Here is a 25,656-nt window from a genome sequence, read left to right on the forward strand (position 1 = left end):
GCAATTGTTAAAAAAATAGGTTTGAAAAATAAATCTTCAGTTATTGATTGCATTAAAACAGCTCCGTTCTACCTCTTTACGAATGGAAGCAATAATATCGATTCAAAACTGTATCTAACTGTTGTTTCTTTTTTTAATCCAGAGTCTTCAGAAGTTGAATGCAGTTTACTTTCTGTCCCCACTTTAGAAGGACATTCGTCATGCTTTAATAAAGCACAGCTATAAGTATTAAAACTTTAAATGAAAATGCAGTCCCTCTGGACTTAACTGGTCTCCCTTAGCACTTGGTGCCGATAATGCATCAATAATGGTAGGCTTGAAGACTGGTGTTGCAGGCATCTTAAGAAAGGAAAATTCAGGTTTGCAGATTATGAGGTGCACCTGTCACTTCTTAAATTTAGCAGCTAAAAAGGGGGCAGCTTCTTTACCAATAAATGTGGATGAGCACATTGATGATATTTATTATTGTCTTGAAAGGAGTTCTAAAAGGAAGGAAAAGTTGAAACAGTTCCAACAGCTGCATAATACTGAAATGATAAAAATTTTGAAACATGTGTGTAGATGCTGGCTGTTTTTAAAGAAATGCTTGTCTAGAATCTTCGATCAATGGAACACACTTCTTGCATTTTTTAAAGAAGTAAATGCTTCGAGAGTTAAGATAAAAGGCTCTGTTGAAAGTTATAAAATACCTAAGTAAATGGAGATGTAGTTACTACTTCCATTGTTAAAAATATTTGAGAAAAATAAAGTAATTTCTGTACCATTCAGCAATTAAACTGGCAGTTCTCAAAATAATACTGCAAAATATAAGCATAAAACTGATACAAATTTCAAAATAAAAAAATTGCTTAACACACGAAACATTTTCTGATTACTTTAAGTTTATCGTGTGAAGAACGAATATTTATGGTTTTTTTTTTTTTTTTTTTGGAACTTAACAAAGCTTTTTGCTTTTTTTTACAATTCATTTTGCCATCATTCAATGTTCTCAATAATTCTAATTCTTCCATTAATTCATGTTTTGCAATCAAAGATTTATGATCTGTTTAATGGCATTTTATCAAAGTTTGTAAAGTGTTTTGTCTTGTAATTCTATGTATGATGTGATTTATGGTGAAATAGAAAATCGGAAGAAAGATGAATATATGGTAATAGGAGCTGCAACTACAAAAGTAGTAGAAGAACTTTCAGATAAGACAAAAATAAGTTTTATCTTCATGTTAGAAGTTACTTCTGTCGAGTATGTGATTACATACTACATAAATTTCCAGTCAACGATGAAGTGATTTTGTATACTAAAGTTGCTGATGTTTCTGCTCTAGCAAATGCATCTTTTTCTGATATAAGGTATTTTTTCAACCGACTTCCCATGTTACTTCATTTAGTCATGAAGGATGATGATATTGATATTGCCACTGATAATATTGCAGTTTACAATTAGAAAACTTGGATGAAGTTATAAAATCAGCTAGGATTGACATCCAGGGAAGTTTAATTGGAAAACTGAAAGGTTCTGATGGAATTTTAAAATATAGTGAACTGTCTAGAATTATGTTTTCCGTCTTGACAGTTCCCCATAGTAATGCAGAATGTGAGAGGATTTTCAGTGTTGTTGTGAAAAGGAGGACTAAATTTAGATCTTATATTAGTGATGACACATTAGAAAAACTTTTATTAGCGAAAGCAGGCCTACCTGGCAATTGCTATGAACAAAATTATGAAGTTCCTTAAAGAAAGCAAAATCTCCCACTGTTTGTAATATTTGTACGAAAACTGATTAAAGTGTTTTTTTGTTTGATTTCTTAAACGATGCAAGTAATAAAAATGTTTTTTATGTGTAAGGTATTTTTGTGTTGCTCGCATTTAAGAATTAGTTACTATTTAAAGTTAATTCATTATTAAAAACTATATTTTCATCATTTAAAAAGTCTTTAACATTGTGAAAAATCTCCCGATTTCTTAAAAAAATCTGATTTTTTAGTGTCATAGGTTGACAAGTTTGCGACTGGCATGATAAGTTGATTTCGAAGGACTGCTTTGGAAAGTTTGAATTCGTGAAACATTTTTGTCGGGAACACGAGGTGGCCAGAATTCTTTCCTTTACATAGGCATTCTGTATTTACAACAAATTGCAGTTCCATCTGCGAATGTTCCACCCATTCGGAGGATCACTTTGGTACCTTAACTTGAAACATCTTTGCACTGTAATCACGGAATTGTACTTCACAAACTCGAGAACACAAAATGATTTCTGCTGCGGAGTAGCCATTTTAAACATGTAATGGTTACCATGCAAAATAGAAGACAACTGACATCTAGCGGCTATTAATATAAACTAGACTTTGTATTCATTTCGCTAATAGCCTAGCCGAGGCGCAGTGATCGATAGTTTGGACAAAATAACACTTTGTAATATGTATATATTTTTTTAAACACGATGTAGTTTGAAATTTAATAAAGCATAATAACATGTTAGAGAAATCAAATAATAATAAATTGTAAGAAATTTGTATTAAATATAACATTAAAAAAATTAGATATGTGTCAAGGGAAAATAATTAATTTCTCTTCCATAATATATTTAAAAAAAATTAAGTAAAAGAAGAACATTAAAATTTGATATGGAAGTTTGAATAAATGCACCAGTGCCATGTATAAAAAAATAAAAACAACAATATTTAAAAAAAAAATAGTTGTTTTAAAATTCATATGCTCATGTAACACTTTTCTTAATGCATGTATGTATTTGTGTATATATGAAAACTTCAAAAAATTTGATTCAACAACTAAAGGAATTTTTTTTGAATAATTTTGTTGGAAAAAAAAATTTAAACATGAACTCAAGGAACTAATAATATTAGCTACTGAAAATTTTATCAACTTTTCTCTGGTTTATTTAATGATATGCATTTGGTTCTGCACTTAAAAAGGAAAAAAAAAAAAAAAAAAGAAAGTTTTAACATAAGATTTGTAATCGATCAGTTCATATATCATTATTACATATTTGGTATCATTGTAAATCATAATCTGGAGTTAAAAGTTTTTTATCTGAAATTAATTAGAAAGTTTCAGTTAGCGAGTTAAATTTCTTTGACACTTTTGAAACTCATAATTTTGTCTTCTGCTTCTTTGTGTGTTTGCTATATTTTCCTCCTTTCCTGCAACCAGTAAAATAAATGACACTTGTGTATCATTTTTCTTTTATATTTTATTTTTCATATGTTGTTTCTTATACTTTCCTGCATGCTACATTAAAGAGCAGATTCTGTCCCTTTGTGGAGAACATTTGGCTGTTTCACTTTGAAGTTAAATAAAAATTGCTTTTATATTTTTATTATTAAATACATTTTAGACAGTTAGATGGTAGAAAGTTGGAAATAGGTAGCATTTTAACATGCTTCCATATTCTAGAGCATTCAATTTTTGTTTAGAGGCTATTCAGAAATTCTAATTTTAATTTTTGTTTGATATACATATTTTAACATTTTCATTTTTCTGTTCATGTAAAGTTGTAATAAAAAGTGGGCTAATTATTTATTATTGTCTCTTGTGCTGTGCATACTAATTATTTATTTTGTGAAGAATGATACAAAATAATTAAATAAATATAGTGCATATCATATTTTATAAGCTTTGGGCTGGCAAATCATATTTTCCTGATTTTTCCCATCCTCAAGTCCGACCTTATTGGACTCAGATGTGTGCAGAGTTCCGAAAAGCTGTTCGATTTGATGGCTTATGGCTAGTAAGTATGAAACTCTGCTTTTAATAATTTTGTGAAGTTTAGAAGCATTTAATATTAAGGTTTTTTATTTCCATATTGATGTAAAATTCCATTCTGAATTCTCTTTTGATTATACTAAGTATTTAATGAGACAATTCTTCTAGTGGAAAGTTAGCAAATTGTTCAAGTTTTGTAATAATAAGTTAATGCAAATAAAGTGAAAAACTTCTTGGTTTCTTTTTTTAATGCTTATAACTATGTAAAAATTGTATTTAATTTGATTATTCAACTAGGAAGAAAGTATATTATTACTAATTGCAAAGATTTAGTTCACATTTGTATTACATTCTCATTTACTCACATTCGTTTCCATAATTGAAGTAGCAAACAAAACAGTTGTAGTAACTCAGCAAATATACAATAATTTATTGAAAGCTTGATAAAACCTTTTCCTGTATCATAGTTATAGGTGTTTAAAATCGATAAAAATTTTGTTAGAAAATTAGCTTATGCAGAAATGTTGGAAACATAATTTTCAAATATTGAAGAAATGTTTTAAAGTGGGGAGTATGGCCAAATTTAATGGTGATTTTATATGCTATTAGTAATAGTGTAGAGCTTATTCTTAGTAACATTTTCCCTGCAAGGCCCTTTATTTACAGAATAATGCTTTCTTGAATGTATTTTCCCAGTCTATCTCAGTGAGGATAAACATTATTTTTTGTAAGAGAAGTAAATCTTCTTTTCTTTTCACATGAAAAAGGTCTTAGATCTCATCCTTGTACCCACTAATATTTATATTCCCTTCAGGAAGAGCACAGTGTCTGTATCCAACCAATAAGATAAAACCACAATCATGGAACTACATTCTCTTAAGTGACATTTTTATTGATATTAGGATTTTTATCATTCTCTCTGTATATCAGAATATATCTGAACGTAACTCAGCAAAGTAAACCTAAAACTTAATTTATGCCACACATACTCATATTTTTTCAATTTTTATGTTACTGTATATCAGTCTGCGTAAATTCAATCAATTTTGTTGAAACATTTATGAAAAGTAATGATTTTTGCATCTGTGTGCAATTTTAGGTTTACTCATTTGGTTTATTGAAAGACAGTACTTTTTATAAAGTGTTATATATTAGTGGTAAACAGAATTATGTATCTTTTGCTAAATTTTTCATACCTCAATCTGAATTTCAATGAAATATTGCATAATAGAGAATATTTGACATTATTAATTATATTTTATAAAGGATATGAATGAACCATCGAATTTTGTTGATGGATCTCTCAATGGATGTGGAAAAAATTCTTTAAACTATCCTCCATATAGTGCAGGTACATTTAACATTTTTGCTGAAAATATATGTAATTATATGTGTAGTTTAAGTGACCTAATTTAAGTTTAGTATTTAAAAAACATATTTCTTAGATTTCATTGGATAATAGCTGTAAGTTGAAGATTAAAGAAATATGTAAAACTGATTATATATTTCAATTAACAGTGGTATGTGTTCATTGTCTGCAAATAATAAACTGATCAGACATTCTATCATACTTTTTGCCTATTTTAAAGCTAAAGAGTATTTAAAAAATAAATAGTAATTAAAGCTAACTGAGATTTCTGAATAGTTTCTCTAATATATATATAGCAAAATAAGTACATAAAACTGATTATACATATCAGTGGTTATACATCTCAGTGGTATGGGTTCATTTCTGTGAATAGTAAAGAAATAAGACATCCTGGTTAAGAATAAAACTAATGGACTGTAACTTAACTTTAATTTATGTACACAAATTCTTAGTATCTTAGATTTTTTTAATTTCTTCATTCACATCTGAATGTCTTAGTATCTTAGATTTTTGCTTTTATGTAATTCATATATTAATTCACTTGGTAAAATTCAGGTCTTATTGCTGATGAGTTGGATCTAACAATACTTTTAAACTTAAATTAGAATGTAGCAGCATTTGCACCAATTTATTCTTTTAGTACTAGCGTACTTACTTCTCAACTCGTTGACTACTTCTTTTCTCTTTTATTGTTGAGTAAGATGTAAATTCTTTTGGAAACTCTTCCATTTGTTAGCACTCTCATCACTAACAGGCTCATCTGACGATAAATGTAGTTTCCACATATCCATTTGTTAGCACTCTCATCACTAACAGGCTCATCTGACGATAAATGTAGTTTCCACATATCTTGTATCAAGATTTGGACATAAAAAATACAAGGAGCAAGCCAACCCAATGGGTCAAATATTTTCCCTAAATCAGAAAGGATATCTCTTTTAGTGTATTTAAACTTTCTCCAGAAATGGACATGGAAAAGTTAAAGTAGTCTTCACAGAGGTTCCAATTAATTCCTAAAACTTTGATATCATCTTGAATTTCATTGCCTCAGAATCATTTCTCAACTCCTTGGGTATATTCTGTAACACTGTCAAGTCACTGGGATGACCATTTACGCAGAAGAAATCCTCCACTTTCTAACATTCACAAGAGTTGATTTACTAGAGTTTTACACTCTTCAATGTTTTGAGCACCTACCAAACACTCATCTACAAAAATATTTTGATGTACAACCTTCCAGCTAAATTGTAGTTATTCTGCTCATCGTAGGCAAGTTGGTATAAAGAGCAAGTAGCCAAATATGGAGTGGAGGCAATGCCATATGTGACAGTATTAAGTCAAAATTCTTGAATAGGATTACTTGGATTGTCCTGCCAAAATATCCTTTGAAAGTCTGTATCCTTTTCATTAACTAAAACTTGTCTAAACGTTTTCATGATATCAGCTGTGACAACTACTGGGTAACATCAGAATTTTATCAAAATTGGAAACAGCTCTTGTATTCTAGGTCCTGCCATCAATATGTCGTTAAGAGATATTCCTGATGAAGACTTACTAGTAGCATCAAAAACCACATGTATTTTTCTCGTAGAGCTAGATTTCTTAGTTATTGCATGATGTGGCATGTAGTATGCCTGACTTGGGGACTCTGTACTGCAAATTGGTTCCATGTGCCCGAGATCCAAGTATTTTTTAATGAATTGTTTACACATTTTATTTGTATCAGAGAATCTTAAGAGATTTCTCGCTAAAGAATTAAAATCTTTGTAAAGCGAGACCTTTAGAATTACCCAACTTTGAAGGGTTATCTTTAAATGGAAGTTTCACAACATAACGACCATTTTGATCACATAAATGTGTTGCTTTAAAGAATTCTTCACATTCTTGCTCTTCACTAGAGATACGTTTGACTTCAGGAATTTAGTCTAAAAACCAAACTGTTTCAACTGAAGATTATTCACTGTATAAGTGATAGTTAGATTTGAATCATTAGTAATCCTGGATATGATCCAACGCAACTGAGAACAAATTGCAAAGGATAATGATTGTCCTCTCTTTATGATGTCTCCCTAAAACCCTTATCACATTACGATATTTGTTGCCGGAACAAAATGTTTGGTGGAACAATTCTGAGAAACGCTCTTTGGCGAAATAGGGTTACCATCCTCACTGGTAAACAGGCTGAAAGCCAAACAAGAATCAGTTATCGCTAAGATTGGCGAAAGTAACCTTTCCTTTTAAATGACGATTGCTTCTTCGTGTTGTTTTGTATCGCTCACGCTCTTTTCATTTTAAACTTTGTTGTTAGTAATGGAAGATAACAGAAAGGTGATTGCTATCAAGTTAATCACTTTGATCTCCACTCTGGCACTTCAAGTAACTGATAAACACACTTCTGGTTATAGCAATCAATTACATCAGTAATAGCCAAATTCTGTGTACACTAAGAATAGTTTAAAACGTGTGCTGGATAAGTCTATTTATCAGACATTACTTATGTGTATTTTCTGTTGTCTGCATTCCAGTGAAAATTTGATGGCTCACTGCAAAATTTGTGTCCTGTTGAAAGCATTTTCTTAACTAACTTTATGGCTCATAATTACTGTTCTGTCCATTCAAACAAACAGACAAAAAAAAAAAAAAAAAAACCCTTCTATGACAAAAATCTATATGGCTGATATTTACATCCTCACAGCCAGCAGATACTAGTCAGCAATATGAAGATCAAATATGCCTAACAGGAGGGATCCCTTTGTAGAAGATTTTTTAAAACTGGCTCGTATACCAGTTACAAATGGGGAAAACCAAGAAAACGCCCATGTAGCTAGCCCGTTCACGCCATTCTAACCTGAGACAGAACTACCAGTGTTCAACGACGCTTCGGCCACTAGTAGGCCCGTGCACTTAATTGGAAAATACAATTCATTGTGTAAACAGATATGAAGGTGATAATCAGTTGTGCACTGTTTTAAGTAATCAAATGTTATAAATGCACAGCTGTTACATTTCTTATTATTTATTAGTCTTGTTTATATTACGTAGATCATACATATGATATAATTATGAATTAACCCAATAACAAAATGTGTACACTCTTTAGTACTCAAATGCTCATAAATTATTTTTCAACTGATTATTACATATCCATAATAATTTGCTAAGAACTGATGACTACAGTTGCTGCCAATTACATGATCATTATATGAATTAAAAGTAACTTCAAATAAACTTTTTGGCAATGTTCATTTTTGTATTCATACATACATACATATATATACACATCTAATAAGTCATATATTTACATACAGATAGAGAGGTGCGATGGTTTAGAAGTTGTTAATATATATTTATTAGTATTAATGTAAAGAGTAAAATTTATATTAATGAATGTATACACAAATGTTTTTCATCATGCATTATAATAAATCCATAAATTTCCAATGTTTCATGTAGCATTTACAATAAAAGTATAGTTTCTAATGTATTTATAATCCAAAAAGTATTTCATTAATAACATGAAAATAATAGACAAATTTAATGAGTATTCTCATTATTACATAAGCTATGCTTTTTTTTTTTTCATCTTTTATGCTGTTTAAAATGTGTCACTGATTATGCAATTAACAATTTAAAAGATAAGTAATTAGGAGAAAAGCTGTGCATATACAAACGGATTTAAAAAAATTATTCAACTTAAATATAATAAATAAAATTCCAATATATAACAGGGATAATACATGATCAGCACAAAATGCGACAAATTTGGCGAACTTTTGGCAACGAACAATTTGTAAACAAATCCGAACTGCAAGAACGTCGTAAAATACTGTCAACTCTGAAATTTTCACGATCTTATATTTAATGAATACATAAACATTTTAAAAATAACTCAGGCATCATAACATATTACAATAAAACAGCAATAATGAAATCGGCCTCTATTTCCACCATCCATGACTTTACTGTGAGAGCCATCGCCATATTGAAAGTTATCCGTGATCCTTCAAAAGCAGAACTTTCGTCTGATTGGTTGAACGTTCGAGGAACACATTCCAGCCAGAACATTTTCGAAAAAGTTTTAAAATGTTGCTCGTAGCCGGGACATGTTCCTCCTAGCTAGACGAAACATTTCTCGGAAGCCTCCCGTTTAACCCTTAGCCTGTCGAGTAATTATCTGTGAATCCCTTTAAAACTGTCCCTTTAAACTTTTTACCTCATTTTTTTTTCGTTATATACATTTACTTTAGTTTTTTTATATGCATTTACTTAATTTTATTTTGTTATATGCATCTGTTAGTGTTTTTGAAAAATTTTTAGATTTTTTGAGTATGGCAAAGGAAACGAGATCTATCAGCCAAAGGCAATGACTGTCTCCATGGACGACTTTCTAAGTAAAACGTACTCATGTTCATGTTACACATAGGGGAAATCACAAAATTCAACCAGTTCGTTTGTTTGGGTTTGAATACGAGTCGAAATAGCGATAATCAGATATCTTAGCCAGGAGGCCATTGATTGGGTTTGACAGATTTGGAAACCTAATAAATAGTATTTAATAAATATAATATTATTAAACGAATCGGATTTATATAAACCAAATAAAATTCTTATATCGAACACGACTAAAACTCGATATAACTTACACTGATAAACTGATGTGTAATAACACTGATAAATTAAAATACTAAACGGAATATACATTAATTCTACATAGATAATTTTTTGTAATGTATTTCGCTGGGAATGTCTGGCCGCAAAATCCTGATTATATATACCCTTATTTTAATGTTATCACATATCTGATGGTTTGACTTTTACCTCGAAACACAAAGAATCCACAAAATTCAGTAAAATTAATAACTTTATTTCCCTGTTGAAAATTCTCTGAATCTTTTCAAATATAAAAGTACACGCGCCAAGCAGTTTGCTTTAAATAAATATATGCAGCAATTTCTACGGAGCATAGAGCCGCACATACGAGTACAAAACTCAGGCATGCTGAAAGCACAGTTTTAACATTTAAGAATGTAAAAAGAAGAATATACCATTATAATAACTCACATTTGAAATACGAAGGCAAACAAGAAAGCTGGTTGCAACATTTTATATTTTTTCCTGACGAATCAGAAATTGTAATCATTTTTCAATACAAAAATAAAATATTTGATTCTATAACATATAGGCATAAAGGTGTCCTCCGTTACAATTCTTATTTTTTCTTGTTTCTACTAAAATTTGGCAATGTACTATAACAACTTCGGATCCTGGTTGACTTTCATTTGTATAAAGTACCACAAGGCAAACAGTTGTAAAACGATTTATCTTTTTTCGCAAACTTTTAGTCGGCACACAGATAATACATACCTGCTGTCTGACAAAGATACTTCACTCTAAGGACTTTTTCCTAAAGTGCTCTTTTCAAAGAGACTTTACACCCTATTAAGACCTTTGTGTCAACTGACAGCCGCCTGCAGAAAGGTAGGGGAAGGAAGACCAGATCGCGTCGTCTAAACACGTCTTAAGTAATCTTCGTGAAATTCGGGCTTCGTGTATACACGTCTTAAGCATTTTTCGTGCGATTTGAAATTCGTGTAAAGACGTCTTAAGCATATTTAAAGAAATTCCAAAAACGTTTAAACACGTCTTAAGGAGTTAAAGGGTTAAAGCAGTGCTACTAGAATCTCGTTTCTCGGAATTGTCCCACGTAGCCACGTGCGTCCCTAGAAGTGATAGCCTCTTTAAGCATAGTAAAAAATACATTTACACCTAACAAAATAACAGTAGGTTTTCTTTCATAGAAGATAGGATCAGCCAAGACTGGATCATCAAAATGATTTGCAGTTTTAGAAGGACACATTAGGCACATCTGAAGTTGTCTTTGGAGTTACTAATGCATATGTTCAAAATTTTGAGTTTGGCTCAAAGTGTTAAAAAAAAGATAATTTCCACTTCTTCACTTGTTACAGTTTTAAATGAACCAAGGCATGACTAATTTTTTTTTTTGTTGAATCTACCTAACTTTAGTTTTTTGGCACATTCTTCACTTATGAAACTGGTTTCACTGCCAGTCTAGTACAAGGAGTGGCTTGACGAGTGGAATCACTAACTTTAATCATAGCAGTACACAATAAAACATGTTTTGCTTCACCTTTGGAATAATTAAATCGTCCTGTGCAAGTTGTGGTATTTGTAACGACTTTCTTCTTTGGTAAGATCACTTCAGCACTGGGGGGGGGGGGGAGAGTGAGGATGTTTGTTTTGGGTTCTTATTTTCACTAGTTTTGGGATTTTGATCAAAATGAAGAACAGTATGGTGGGGCAACTTGCACGTCATACATTTATGTAAACTACGACAATTTTTCACTAAATGAAGCTGAGAAGATAAACAGTTAAAGTTTGTGTTTCTTAACAAATTCGATTTTTTTTTTTTTTTTAAATATAACTTTAAAAACCTACCACATTTGTAAAGAGAATGATGTTCCTTGTGTAATGTGCAACCCCCCCCCCCTTTTTTTTTTTTTTTTCTAACACCAAAGAAGTTAATATGGAATTAGAAAATTTCCTAAAATCTTTAGATCGATTTCTTCTATTCTGAAGGGTTCTAATGTGGTCTTTTAGAAACTCTAGTAAATTATCTGAAGTTCCTTATTCATCATTTTTCAAAGTTCTTTCCCACCAAAATTTTATGTTTTTATCTAATTTCTCAGTTATCACATCATAGTTTACAGAAAGTTATCAAATAAACAAAAGAACATCAGAAAGGTCAGAAACTTAGAGCCTAAGAGTTCTCAAGGAACGTACACATTCATTCACTACATCAACACAATGTAAAATAGCTTGAGCTGAATCAGAAACATTTAGCAAATTAAACATTTTACAAATTAATGTTTAATTTATTAAATGTTTCTGTTGCGCAATTCTCTTTTATTAGAATAACGTTCCTTTAAAAGTTGCAACGGGATATCATAATTAACATCAGAAATCGGAATAGGCTCAATAATAGACAGAGCCTTTTTTTTTTTTTTTTTTTTTTTACAAGAAGCCTTTAAATATTGCAACTTATGGTATTAGCAATATTTGGATTGTTATCTACACTTGCCTTAAAAAGATCATAAAAACTAATCCACTCTTCTATATTTTCTCCTGTAAAGGAAGGAAATTATAATTTTGGTAATCAAATGTCAGACGAATTTACTTTTGCTGCACTACTTGTTTTGATAATAGAATCACTGGAAAGTTTCTATAACTTTTTATTTATAGTTTTAATTCATGGAAAGTTTCTTGTGTTGTTTGTTGTTCCATAATGAAGGTATCGCAATCTCTTTCAGGACACAACAAAAATGTTTCTTCAAAGATAGAGCGAAGTTCACTGTTAAAGGCATTTAATTTCGTTTTGAACAATTTTACCTCTAAAATTTCTGCTTTTTCTAATTTCGAATTTACCTTGCCTTTAAACATAGTTATATTGCTTTTTAGAACCTTCTTTTTAGTTAAAATGGGTTTCAAATCAGCCATTATGAATAACAATAAATATTATACTAAAAACTTTCAGCAAAAGAAGAGGGGAAAATTGGAACGTACTCATCCCATTGTTGAGGTTTCTACACTACACTATACCACATGCATAATCCTGAAATCGAAATTAATCCACTACGTGATTGAATAAATCACAGATATCCATAGCTTGCTGATTCACTGCTGCGGTCGCACGTACCAAAAATATTTAAGAATAAGACTAATGGGCTGTAACTTTAAAACTGTAATTTATATAAACATGCAGAAGAAACAGAAGAAATGCTGTTCTCATGACAACGCAGCATTTTTGCGATGCCCATATCACTCAAATACACTGTAGCAATAATAATAAAGAGTACATAAATTACATATTTGACAGATTTGTTACCATAGCAACTATAATTAAATCGTGAGGCAGTACCACCATCTATTATTGCAAAGACACTCCAGAAATTTGTTTGGTAACAAAAAATACTGAACACATCCTATTGTACTTTAAGCCTATTTTAAAGATAAATTATTTTAAAAACTAGATATTAATTGAAGCTTTGCAATTCTGAGATTTCTGAATAATTTCTCTAATCTATATAGCATAAAATTGCTGTGAAATCATTGGCATTATTAAAGTTGATTTTACTGTTTAAAGACAATATATTTTATAACTTTTCAAACTTAATCTAAGACAGTCATATATTTAGATATTACTGTGAAGTAGGGTAGGTAATTATTATTTGCAGCAAAGAGCAGAAACCCTTTTGATTTTAGGAAATTCTTTCTGAAAAATTTGTTTTCAGACTTACATTATATGTGAGAATAAAACTGAGTCCATATCAAATTTATTAAACCCAGCCACAGATAAGTATTTTATTTATAGTGCGCATATATGGTATACAGCACATCCATGAAAATCCTTACTTAGCCATTAGTTATAAAAGTACAGGGTGATCCAAAAGTCCATTAACGTATGAAAACTCAATAATTGATTGAAAATTGTAGGTAGAGAGGTAAAAACTGACACATGTGCTTGAAGTGTCATGGGTTTTTATTGAAAGCAAAAAACAGTGCTTAAAACAGCCAACAGATGGCACTTCCCATGTTAACAAAAGCAATAATTAGCACAATAATTGATTTTTAGCAAAGATTATGTTCTTTATAAATAAATGTTCAACATGTTGGCTGTCATTTGTCAACAATATGTATAGTCGAGGGACAATGTTGTGAACAGCACTGTACAGCATATCTGTAGGTATGGTAAAAAACTGCCATTAGATGTTGTCTTGTAGCATCCATAATGAGGTCAAATGATCTGCCCATAGCTATACGTTGGCCTTTTTTTTCTGTCAATGAAACACCATGTCATTTCAAGCATGTGTGTCAATTTTTACCTCCCTGCTTACATTATTCCACGAATTATTGAATCTTCAAATGTTGATGGATTTTTGGATCATCCTGTATATTATATTTAAATGGTGCAATTTTGGCATTCTTAAAATAAAAATAATTAATTTTATGAAAATTAGGAAATTTAATATTTTATACAAGCTGCCCAGACAGAAAAATTGTTAGTTACTCTGACTACTGTACCGAAGGCCCAGGTTCAAATCCCAGAGAAGGCATGGATGTAATTTGTCCATCCCTTCATAGGAGGTAATGGTGGCTCACCTAGTAGATGCCTGGCCTTAGTAGTCGCCAACAGCTATAAATAGCTAGATCCTGCCAATGTGAAAAAAAAAAAAAAATACAGACTGTGTCTTCATATTCACATTTAAGAGAATTTTATACTCATTATAAAAATTAAAAAAAAAAATTTAAAAAAAAAAAAAAAAAAAAAGTTTGACTCCTGTGCATTAACTTTGACCAGGATATTTACAAGGTCTACAGGAGTGTTTTGCTGATAATGCTATTTCAAGTTTCTTCATGCATGTTTATGCTTATTGGACACATATATGATTATCTCCCTTTTATCATTGCATTTATACACGTGTGCTCTACTACATTAACTGAAACAAAGTCTCATGCCATCATTAAATGAGATGCGTGTAAATATGGCTACTGATAAAGTTCATTTACGAATTTAATTCAAATTTAATTGAATGTTATGTGAATGAAATTTATTTTTTCAATAATGATCTAATGAACATAATAATTGAAGAAAATAATAATTTCTATGAACAAAAGATCAGTGAAAACATTCTTCATTCAAAACCAACAAAACTTAATCCTGTATATGTGCCTAAAATGAGGGGATTCTAGGATTAATTATTCTGCTGGGAATAATTAAAAAGGCCCATCCTCAAAATATATTTCATAACTAATGAAGTGCTAGCGACTGTTATACACTGTCTGCTTTCTGAATTATTTATACTCTAATATTTAATCATAGATTTTATTACTTTTTACATATGTTTAGGTATACATTTAGGTAAGTTTTGTAATGCATTTAATCAAGATGAGTTAAATATTTTATTTTGCATTTAGAGTTTAATTAAAATTTTTACAGTGTGTCTTGAGATTCTGTATTTATGATTCTATTACTGTAAGATACCATTACAGAAGAAATAAAGCAGTGGATTAAAAAAAAAATTAATGTATTTTTTTTAAAGTTAGGCTTAGCGATGCAAAAGACTCTGTCCTGCAAGATCATACTATTGCGACAGCATGTTGTCTCCAAGGTGAGTTGCATATAGCATGCCCTCACATAAGAGAATAAAGTATTGATGCATATATGATACATTCGTCGTGAAAATGTTAAAGGTTGTGAAAAGTATAGGAGGCCCCGCCCCACAAAAAAATGAATAAGACACATACAGTATGGAACAAATAGAAAAAAAAAAATCTTTATTGACAGAATGTTGGTACAAAAAACTGTCTGGCCAAGAGGGAAAATAATAAAATAGTATCCCTTAGTAAAAGATATCATCTCTCCTAACTGCAATAGTTACATTGCACCTTGTGTCAATACTCATTATCAGATGATCTAACAGTTCCTAGGGTAAGAGCTCCCATTCTCCAGAAGCATCTATTTCAATTGTGTGGGTTTCTGAGAGGGTAAGATTGTACCACCGGGATTCTCCCTAAAATGTTCCACTCGTGTTGAATGCTCATGTTCTCGTCCATTTTGCGGATATCTTCACTTTTCGGGAGCTCCTCAACAGCATGAATCTTGTATGGCTGTGCATGGTCATTCATAAAATAAAGTCATGACCAATAGCACCTTGGAAAAGATGCATGTGGGGAAGGATAATTTCATCACAGTAACTATCTGTGGTAAGTGAACTGTCAAAAATATGGAGTTTCATTTGTCCGTTCATTATAGTGCTTGCCCGTACAAGTATGCCAGAACCACCCCAATGATCTCTTTCACTGATGTTAGCAGGATAAAAGCATGTGCCTGTCTCTTTTTATATCAACTGGTAGCAAGAAACATTTGTCAGACTGAAATGACTTTCATCGGTAAAGAGGACGTGACTCTGTTTGATGAGGTGTCTAGTCTTTGCATTCGCTACACAACTGTTAAATGGTGCCGCTAATGGGCTGCTATCAATGGTATGCAGTATTCAGGACAGCAGGTGACTAGGCCACTTTATGAAGTCGTTTGGCCAAATTAAACAGGGACACCTGTCTTCTGGTTACTGTGCACAGCTGCTGACCAATGTTCCCTGTTGTTGGTTTTGATCTTTTTTTTTGCCTGCAGTTTGATATACTGGTCATCAGTCACTGTTGCTTTCCATAGCTAACCACTAAAAACCTTTCTTACAGCTCTACCTATTATTTAGGAGTCTTTCTAAGCTCATGAAACAGCACTTTTATCAGTTCCAAATTCTTGTGTGACAAATGTCAAACTTTGACCCGCTTCAAGTTTGCCAATCATTCTCTCACTTGGAAGGACATTCTGATGTTTTCTTGTAGCCATACTTCATGTATAATTTCACTTGCACTTGCAGGTGAATGCCTGGAAATGTCTCCTTTTTTTTTTTTTTTTTTTTAAGTAGCCTTGCACTGCACCGCTGACTTCTCGCATAATAATGCGTATTCTGATGTACCCTCTGATATTATGATCATGATGGTGATGATATTTGCAATTTTTATTGAGTCGGGCTTTCATTTTACTGATCATGAAAAGTCCTTTACCCAATTTCATGGTTTTCTGTTGAAAAATTAATTTGTTCCTTAAATTTTGCAAGTTATATTCTAACTTGATTTCATTTCTTAATAAAATAATTTTTGACAGATAGTAAAATTTTTATTTTTATTAAAAGTATGTCTGCTTATTAAATATGTTTTATTTATTATTAGACAGTTCTCAAAACAGCTGCAATTTCTTAACTTCTTTAATAATTGAAGAAATTATGATTAATAATTTACAGTTCTTCTATCTCAGGAAAGTGAAGCTACGGCAAAATTGTAAATGCATTAAGATATAAGAAAGTACGCTGTAAAAGTGTATGAGAGTTGTATAAAACCAGCAGTCATATATTTTATTTCATGTTTACATGTTTTTTTAGAAACTTTTAAGTACTGATTTTACAAAAAGTAATTGATACCTAAAACTACAAAAAGTAATTGATACCTAAAACTGATGTTTCATGATTTATAATTAATTGTCTGCAAAAAATTTTTTTTTGAGTATAGTTTGTATGTGCTGTAAATTTCATATATACTTGTATTTTAACACTATTTTTGCTAAAAAGGATTTTTCGATGTTTAAAGCTAATTAAAGGATATATTTTGTAAAAAGCTGAATAATTATTTCTAACATAAAAATATAATATATCATGGCTTCAAAATCCAAATCATATTTCATATGTTATTTCTTGATTCAAAATGAATGATGACTATTTATTATAATGATAATATTAAAATGCGTTTAATTTATTTTAAATTTATTTTTAATATTCCAGGTGTTTTAGGTTCAAAACGAGATGGCAAAATATTTGAAAAGACAATTTGTATGGATTCCATCCATTATGCAGGAAAACACTATGACATTCATAATTTATATGGCTATTTTCAAACTAATGTAACTTTTAGGTTTGTTGATGAATTTAAGTCTTTTTAAGTATTCATAATTGGTTATTAATTTTCTATTTATGATTATCTCCTAAGAAAGGAAATTTAAAACTTTTGCAAATTGAAATAGGAAATGTTAATACTTAAGATGAATGTGTTAAAAATATTTAAAATTTGTAATAAACTTGAAATAATTTTTAAAATTTGTAATGGTATGCAATAAAATCCTACATTTTGAAAAAGAAAAAAGAGTAGTATATACATAAAAATAAGGTAGAACTGTACGTACATAAAAAAAAAAAAAAAAAAAAAAAAAAAAAGTAAATTATTAGTCATTTCCCAAAAGAGGGTTGGTTAACTTATCAAGGGGAATTAACCTTCCACACAAAAATCTGCAATAATTTGGGTATAGTTGTATTTTGTCTCCTTCATATGTTTGAATGAGTTCATTTAATCATGGAGAACTAATGTAAAAAAATTGTATTTAAATGAATAATTAATAATTTTCAAACATGGTAAGGTTGACGCGATCAAAAAAAGACATATTTGCAAAAAGTTTGTTATAAAAACTGATGGGTAATTTAGAAACACCAGTGCATATAAGACCATTGTAAGAATATTATACAATTTAAGCTATTATACAGGGTGTCCCAGGATTATTGGTGTAATGGAAAAGTAGTATGATAGGTACAAGAAACGAACAGACACAAGACTGAGATCATCTGAAGTATTTATTGGTCAAAGATACCGTATTTATGCGAATCTAATGCGCATCCCCATTTTAAAACTTTAAATAATAAAAAAATTGTTTGTCGGTGAATGTAATGCGCATCAATAGTATGAGGAATTTATTGAATCTTTAGTTGCAAACAGTGCCAATTTCTGTTGCCGCCACAAGCGAACATTGCTCTCAGCTACGTTGAACTCTCTCCCTGCCTTTCTATTGCCATTTTTTCAGCATAAAGAATTACTTTACGTTTGAAAGTAGCGTCATATGACATTCTTCTCTGTTTGCCCTCCATTTCGTGACTATGTACTCTGCAGTTTGTATCCTCTATGCAATAATGTGTCAACAATAAATGTAACGGTAAATGTAGTCGAGAAATACAGTAATCCATTGTTACAATTTAAATTTGGTTGATGTCATCGGCGAACTTTGCACTCGAATCTAATGCGCCATCGAATCTAATGCGCACCCCAATTTTGAATACTTCATTTGGTCAAAAACGATGCGCATTAGATTCGCGTAAATACGGTATTACATGTGCTGTGATAGGTGATTGGTAAAAATGTCACAAAAGATTTTCAAAGTTTTCACCATTGCTAGTGATGCATGTGTTACACACGTCGGACCATGGATTGGTAAACTCGCTCAAATACACCTGGATTTTGTTGGATTTCTACAGCAGAGATGATTCTGAGAACCAGATCCATTTTGGAACCCACAGGTGTTGCGTACACAGTACTTTTCAGTACACCCCCATACAAAGAAATCCATGCTGCTTAAATCAGGATAATATGGTGGTTAGGGGACCGGTCCAACCGCCCAATCCATCAGTGACCAGATACCTGATTCAAATGTTCATGAATGCATCTGCCGTAATGGGGAGGTGCCTTATCATGTTGAAACCACATATGGCATCTGACATGTAGTACAGGGTCAAGTAAGCTTGGTAGCATCTCTTGCAAAAAGATAGCTAATCTGCAGATGTTAGAGGTGCGGACAACAAGTAAGGCCTGACTAAGAGGTTGCGTACCACACCAGTCCAAACATGCACTGAAAAATGATTTTGGGCAGCATGTGGTCTCAAGCCATGGGGATTCAACCACACCACTCAAAGGGTTAAAGAAAAGTAGCTAGAACTATTTACATTAAAGTAATTTATAATAAATATAAAATATACAAATTGTCAAAGCTCACAAAACATCAGACTTAAGCTCTGTGGTCAGTTTAATATAAGTCCATCATGACTTATTAAATTCAAGATTAAATTTGGAAGTTAACACCTGCTTTTTTAAGTAAAAAATTAATAAAATTGGAAGGAATTTGTTTGCCTATAAAAACTTGAGTGAGTAAAATTAATTGGTCTACTTCTGTACAGATATTTTTGATTCTGTTAATTTGATTGATTACTATGTTGCTAACTTTTTTTTTATAAGTTGATATGCCAATTAATTAGTTTAAAAATAGTAAACTTAAATTTGCTCAATAATTTTATCAAGCCGTTTAATTTTATTGTATTGAATAATATGTAGATCAAGAAAATCTTGTTCTTGTTGACTTGTATTACTTTTATTAAGTGTTAAACAAGAAGGGTTCACATGAAATTTCCCAATAGAATCCAAACTTACTGAAAGTAATAATATGTAAGTATTGGTAAAATGTAGTTCTATTTATCTGCAGGTATTAAAATTGTATTGTATATATATCTTGGTTATTTACAGACAAATGTAATTCATATATGTTATAAGTTTCTCTCTTTCTTTTTATCGTATGCTATATTCTGTTGCAGTTCAGTGAAATTTTGAAAGAACTCATTTGAAATAATGTCGGATTGACGATGAGTTCATGAATGTGATTATTTTTGGATTGATGCATGGTTTCAGTTGCATAGTAATTCATTTAAGTAAAGATATGATTTACAAATTCATCATTAAAAGTTCAAAGTCCAAAATTCCAAAATGGACTTCAAAATGGACTTCAGTATGCAGACTGCTAGCCATTAAATAAATAAATAAATTAAAGTAAATTAAGTAATAATTAGAAAATCTACCCACCTACAGTATCTGGGAATGGAGAATATGATATTAAAAAAAGGGGGGATGCTGTAAATGTGATTTTCTCCCGATTAACTGTGGTTCCTGCATGTCACTTTCAAATATGTACAGCTAGAGAGTCGCACCATAGCCATTGGACAATATATTGATTAGCCTTGTATTGGTGTTGGCTGAGATCATTCTTATGGCATATGCTACAGAGTTTTGATATTTAATTCCTTCTTCTTTTAGATATTCTTTAATTCCTTTATTGGTGTTTTCTCCTCCATTGTCTGTTCTTAAGACTTTTGGCTTCTTTTTGCAGTCGTTTAGCATGGGATACAGCAGTTCGATACTTTGTTTCTTGATGCAGCAATGAACATTCTTTTTTTATCTTTTTCAATTTCTCGGTCAATTCTTATTTCATTTGCCAGCCCATCCCATTTCTTTGGCCTCTTGATTGTTTCATAATTTCTGTGTCCTAGTCATCCGTGCCAAAGATCCATGCTGTTTTCACTTCTTAACTGCAATTTTGCCTTTTTTTCTTTTGTGATTCGATTATCTTAAATAAATTTTCTATCTGCTTTAGGAATTGCTAAGCTTTTATTTTTCTTCTTTATTCTGCAAGTATATTTTTCAAATTCAACTGTAAACCCTTTGTTTGTGATTTTTCATAAGGGTATTAGTCCTCCTTTGATGTCAGGAATGTATAAAATGTGTGCGATTTTTATTTCATTATCTTTATTGTCTGCAAAGTATAAGTATCCTTCTCCAATGCCTTTGGATTTCATTTGAATTCCATTTTGCTTCTATCTAATTTCATGAAAATGTTTATCTTATTAGTCATGTGTCATGTGGCAATATGACTCCTGAATCAAGTGACCAATTTGGGTTTTGGAATTTTCTTTCTTTGATAACTTTGAATGTATAATTCTCAGTCTTCTCAAAGTTCTTATTTTTATTTTCATCTTCTTGTGTATCCTCATTTACAGCAACTTCCGTTTTTTTTGTTTATTTCCATAATTTCCTATATTCAGTTTCTTTTCATTCTTGAAATTATTTTCATTTTTGTCTTTTTCTTTGTAGTTATTTAAAAATATGCATTCTTTTTGTAAATCTCCTAATTTTTTTCAATAATAGCATCTTCTTTGATTCTTTACATATTCCAACGTTAGTTCTTCTTCTAGGCATGGTTCTAATGCTGTAATAAATATTTAAATATGGAAATTTTAATTTAAAAAATGATGAGTCTCTGGACAACCATTTTTTTGTAAATAAAAATGTATTAAAAGAAGCTATAGCTGAAAATCTAAATTGTATAATTTAAGAACTATCAGACACAATAAATTTTCTGAAAATTACAGTACATAAACATTTTAAGAAGATTGGGAACATAAGCTAATATGTTGTATCAGTGCTCCATACTTTCAAACTTGCTTGAATTTTAGCATGTGATTCGTTGTTGAAATGAAGTAAAAATGCTCCTTGCTCATGACTGAAAAAGAGTTTAAAAAAAAAAAAAAAAAAAACAGGGTAAGCTTATTGAACTTTTATTAGTAATGTTGAAAGGGAGCTGCATCCCCAAAAAAGTAATGCTTTGTGTATGATGGTTCTACAAAAGAATTGTATGTTATGAGTGGTTGCCATCAAATTAGATTATAAATTTGTGAAAATTCTCTTCCCAAATGGCAAATTTAAAAGCAGAAATTGAACCAAAATGTCCAGAACTGACCAGTTGTTGAGTTGTTGTCTTCCATCATGACAATGCTCAGTTTCACTTCTACTTTCAGTGAATGTCCAAGAGTCATTGCTTAGAGCTGGGATGTTTTTGTGTCATCCTTCATATTTATCCTCTAAACCATCTAGTGTACTCTTCTTTGGAGAGTGTCAAACAGTACCTGGATAATTTCTTTATGAAAAAAAACCTAATGACTTTTAAAAAAAGTAATTTTCCACTGCAAGAGAGATGGTGAATAGTAATAGAACAAAATGATGCTTATGTGATTCAGTAGAATTTTTGGAAGTTTTTATATTGATTTCTTTGCATTTATCATTGGAAAATCACAGAGCTCTGGATGACCCAATGCTTTTATCTCTTTATTAATACATGAATTGCTTTCAAAACCAGTTTTACTGCTGTATGTATATGAATTAATAATTTCTTTTTATATCTTTTATGATAGGCAGATAGTCTTATGTTTTGTGCTTCAGTTGGATAATTATAATCGTATCTTTTGCAGAACTCTTGCAATTATTATGCCAGGAACCCGACCTATGGTTCTTAGCCGTTCAACCTTCCCTGGTTCTGGCCGCTTTACTTCTCACTTCTTAGGAGATAATTTAAGCACATGGGAACAGTTACAGGCCTCCATACCAGGAATTCTAAAGTTCAATTTATTTGGAATCCCATTTGTGAGAATTATTCATATTTACCAGTATTCAATGTAGTGTATTTGGTGTTTATCATACTTAAATATTCATTTAAGTCTGCTGTTATTAAATGTTTTTAAAATTATTAGAGTTTAAGTTGCATTTGAAATAATGCTTTTCATGCTGCATTCAGATGATATAATTTTAATATATAGTGATATCAGTAAATATATTTTAACACGTAGTATCGCTTTTGATGTATAGTTGCATGAAATTTGTTTCAACTTGCATACTAAATAAGATGATGATAATAATAATAATAATTTAAAAAAAAAAAAAAAAGAAATATGTGTGATCATTTAGAGAATCACAGCTGCAGATTAAGTGGTTGGCTACATAAATAGCCACTTGGGTCACCAAGCTTTATGGGAGGGGGGCAATGAATGTTTCAAAAAACTAATTTAAATAAGCAGTTTTCTTGATGTGTATATTATAGAGATGTTTTCTGCTCAAAACATGAAACTATCTTTATGTGACACTCAAAGGGAATAGTGTTTGAGGAGTTGTAAACAGTATTAGCATGTTGACTGCCAAACCTATTTTGAAGGAAAAAAAAAAAAAAAAAAAAATACTTGAATTCATTTTGTGATACTTTCTTGTTGCTAATGACTCTTTGATTCTTTACATATTCCAACATTAGTTAACAACTATTAATAGATAGCCAGTCCACCAAACTTCCATGAATTTACAGTGTACTCATGGTGCCAATGAAAAGCTATTGTGCAAAAACAAAGTAATTCATGTTGGACATCTACTAGAAGTTTTTGCATGGTTGAGAGTCAACGTATAATCATAAAAGCATACATAGCCTAGCCTAAAATGATAAACTCAGTCTGCTGATTTGGCCTATCAAGAAACAATAAAATTAAATTAAAACAATTAAATTAAATTGAGACAACTTATCTCTTTCTTCACCTGAGGGAGAATTTTTTGGTTCCATCAGCGGGGTACTTTGAGCTTTATTCAAAATAAATATACTCTTGCAACTAAAAAACTTAAATACATGCAAGTCAATCAAATTAAATAAACTGTAAAAAATTAGCATATGAAAATTGACTATTATCATGAAAATTGTCCATCAGAATAATTCCTGTGAGTGTTGTATTTATTTTGCTGTAATAGGGCAATGCCATGTGTGCATGCCAAGAATTTACTGGATTGATATTCATTAATTAAATTTTTCTTCCATGTTTTTTCAGTTTCCTGGTATCGAAAAAATTCTGCAATATGATAATGAATCCTTTTGGTGAAATACTTTTGTCATAATAGCAACAGTGCCGTTGCTTGCTTTGAAAATATTATTGTGTCAAACATATAAGAAAAATGCCCATGTCCATCACATCCCCAAAGGATTAAAAAATGATTAAGTAATTTGAAACAACTAGCAATTTTGTTATGTGCCTCGGAAGGAGAAGGCATCTATCTGATTGTAATAGAAATGATTAACAATGTAACTTTTACTATAACAGATCCCACAGTATATTCTTCAATTAAATATTTGAGTAGTTAGTAACATATAAAAAGTCCATTCTTTGGTCTTCATGTATAAGGTTTTGGCAATCCACTTTTAAGTAGTATCTGTGCAAGATCCACATCATTTAAGAGATAAAATTATGAAGTTTCAGCCTAAGTGCACTGACTTCACTCTGCACTTTTTATTAAAAGTGGTTGATATGTGTCCTTCAAATATTCTTGACAGGCAAGGTGCATTTTCACTTACAGGAAATGGTGAATTCTCTTAATTGTCACATTTTGATTTTTCGCATCCTTATATGGTTCATTATGTTTATTACATGGTATAAAGCCATTATGAATTTTATCGTAGGTTCTTTGTATCACATGGTGATTTTCCGTTTTGCAGGAACAGACAGAGCTTAAATTTGTGCAGAGCTCAGCTGCGGTACTTCTTAGTTTCTGAAGTAAAACGTGATTCTAGCCCTGAAAGGACTCTGGCACTTCTTTTATGTAATAAAACACAAATTTAGGAGGCAAATTTTATTTAAAAAATCGATTTTAACTTCCGAATGCATGCCTGTCTTTCTCTGAAAGACTTTATAAGGAAAGAAAATCTCCCAACCACACTGTACGGAAAAAAAAAACTTTCCTTTCTCCAGCGCGCGAGACTATGTATGGGAAATTCTAAAGATTTGCTTGTTTAAAAATTATTTTGCGATATTGCCGTTGAATTGAATTTTATGGTTTAAGAGCAAAGAACATGATATTTAATAAAGGTAATAAAAAAAAAAAAAAAAGTCCCTTTGGGTGTAATGTAAAATCTGAAAGAATTCAGATTTCATTAGTTTTGGTTGTTTATTAGTTATTTTGTTTATTTATTTTTCCTGTTCTTCCTGATGGCATCCATAACACTCCGTCACTTCTGATTTTAGAAATTAAGCCCTGGGAAAAGAGTATTTGATGTTTGGCCATTACTATTTTAATTTAGATAACAGACAAATAATTACTTATGCCATCTTTTGTATCTATTCAGGCAAAGAGTTATTTGTGCCAACTTTTGTGATGATCAATTGTGCTATCTTTTGAAATTTTTCAAATGTAAAGTCATCCCATACTTTGGACTTGTATTCCTGTGGATCTTAAAAAATAACGTATGTCAATGACATGTTAAGACACAATAATATGCCGAACAAATACTAATTCAGAAGTCAAACAACAAAAAAACTTTCAACTTTTCTGCTGCCAAAATTATTCAAAAAACATCTTCCATTGGTGAATTGGATTTTCTAGAGGCATTTCACATTGAAAAGAATCTCTCTGTTCTAGATAACGACCCTAATTCGAATCCTTCTTTGCCTTCAGCCTTTACAGAAATTATGTTTTAGTTCTGGTTTCATCAA

General features: G+C 30.9%; 1 protein-coding gene across 6 annotated transcripts in view; it reads left to right on the plus strand.

Moving 5' to 3' along the window:
- Positions 1 to 25,656, plus strand: part of LOC118201094 (lysosomal alpha-glucosidase-like) — a 184,572-nt gene that overhangs the window by 86,295 nt on the left and 72,621 nt on the right. For all 6 annotated transcript variants that reach the window (XR_015039502.1, XM_085810921.1, XM_085810923.1 and 3 more), the window contains 4 exons: positions 3,632 to 3,745; positions 4,987 to 5,071; positions 17,506 to 17,635; positions 22,612 to 22,783. Coding sequence is in view for 5 of the 6 variants with exons in the window: in XM_085810921.1 (XP_085667047.1) it covers positions 3,632 to 3,745; positions 4,987 to 5,071; positions 17,506 to 17,635; positions 22,612 to 22,783 (501 nt within the window). In the remaining variant the exon portion in view is untranslated. The remainder of the gene's footprint in view (positions 1 to 3,631; positions 3,746 to 4,986; positions 5,072 to 17,505; positions 17,636 to 22,611; positions 22,784 to 25,656) is intronic.

Source organism: Stegodyphus dumicola, chromosome 2, assembly GCF_044657685.1.
Source record: "Stegodyphus dumicola isolate Sdum_Otavi_A_Nest chromosome 2, ASM4465768v1".
Classification (NCBI taxonomy): Eukaryota; Metazoa; Arthropoda; class Arachnida; order Araneae; family Eresidae; genus Stegodyphus; species Stegodyphus dumicola.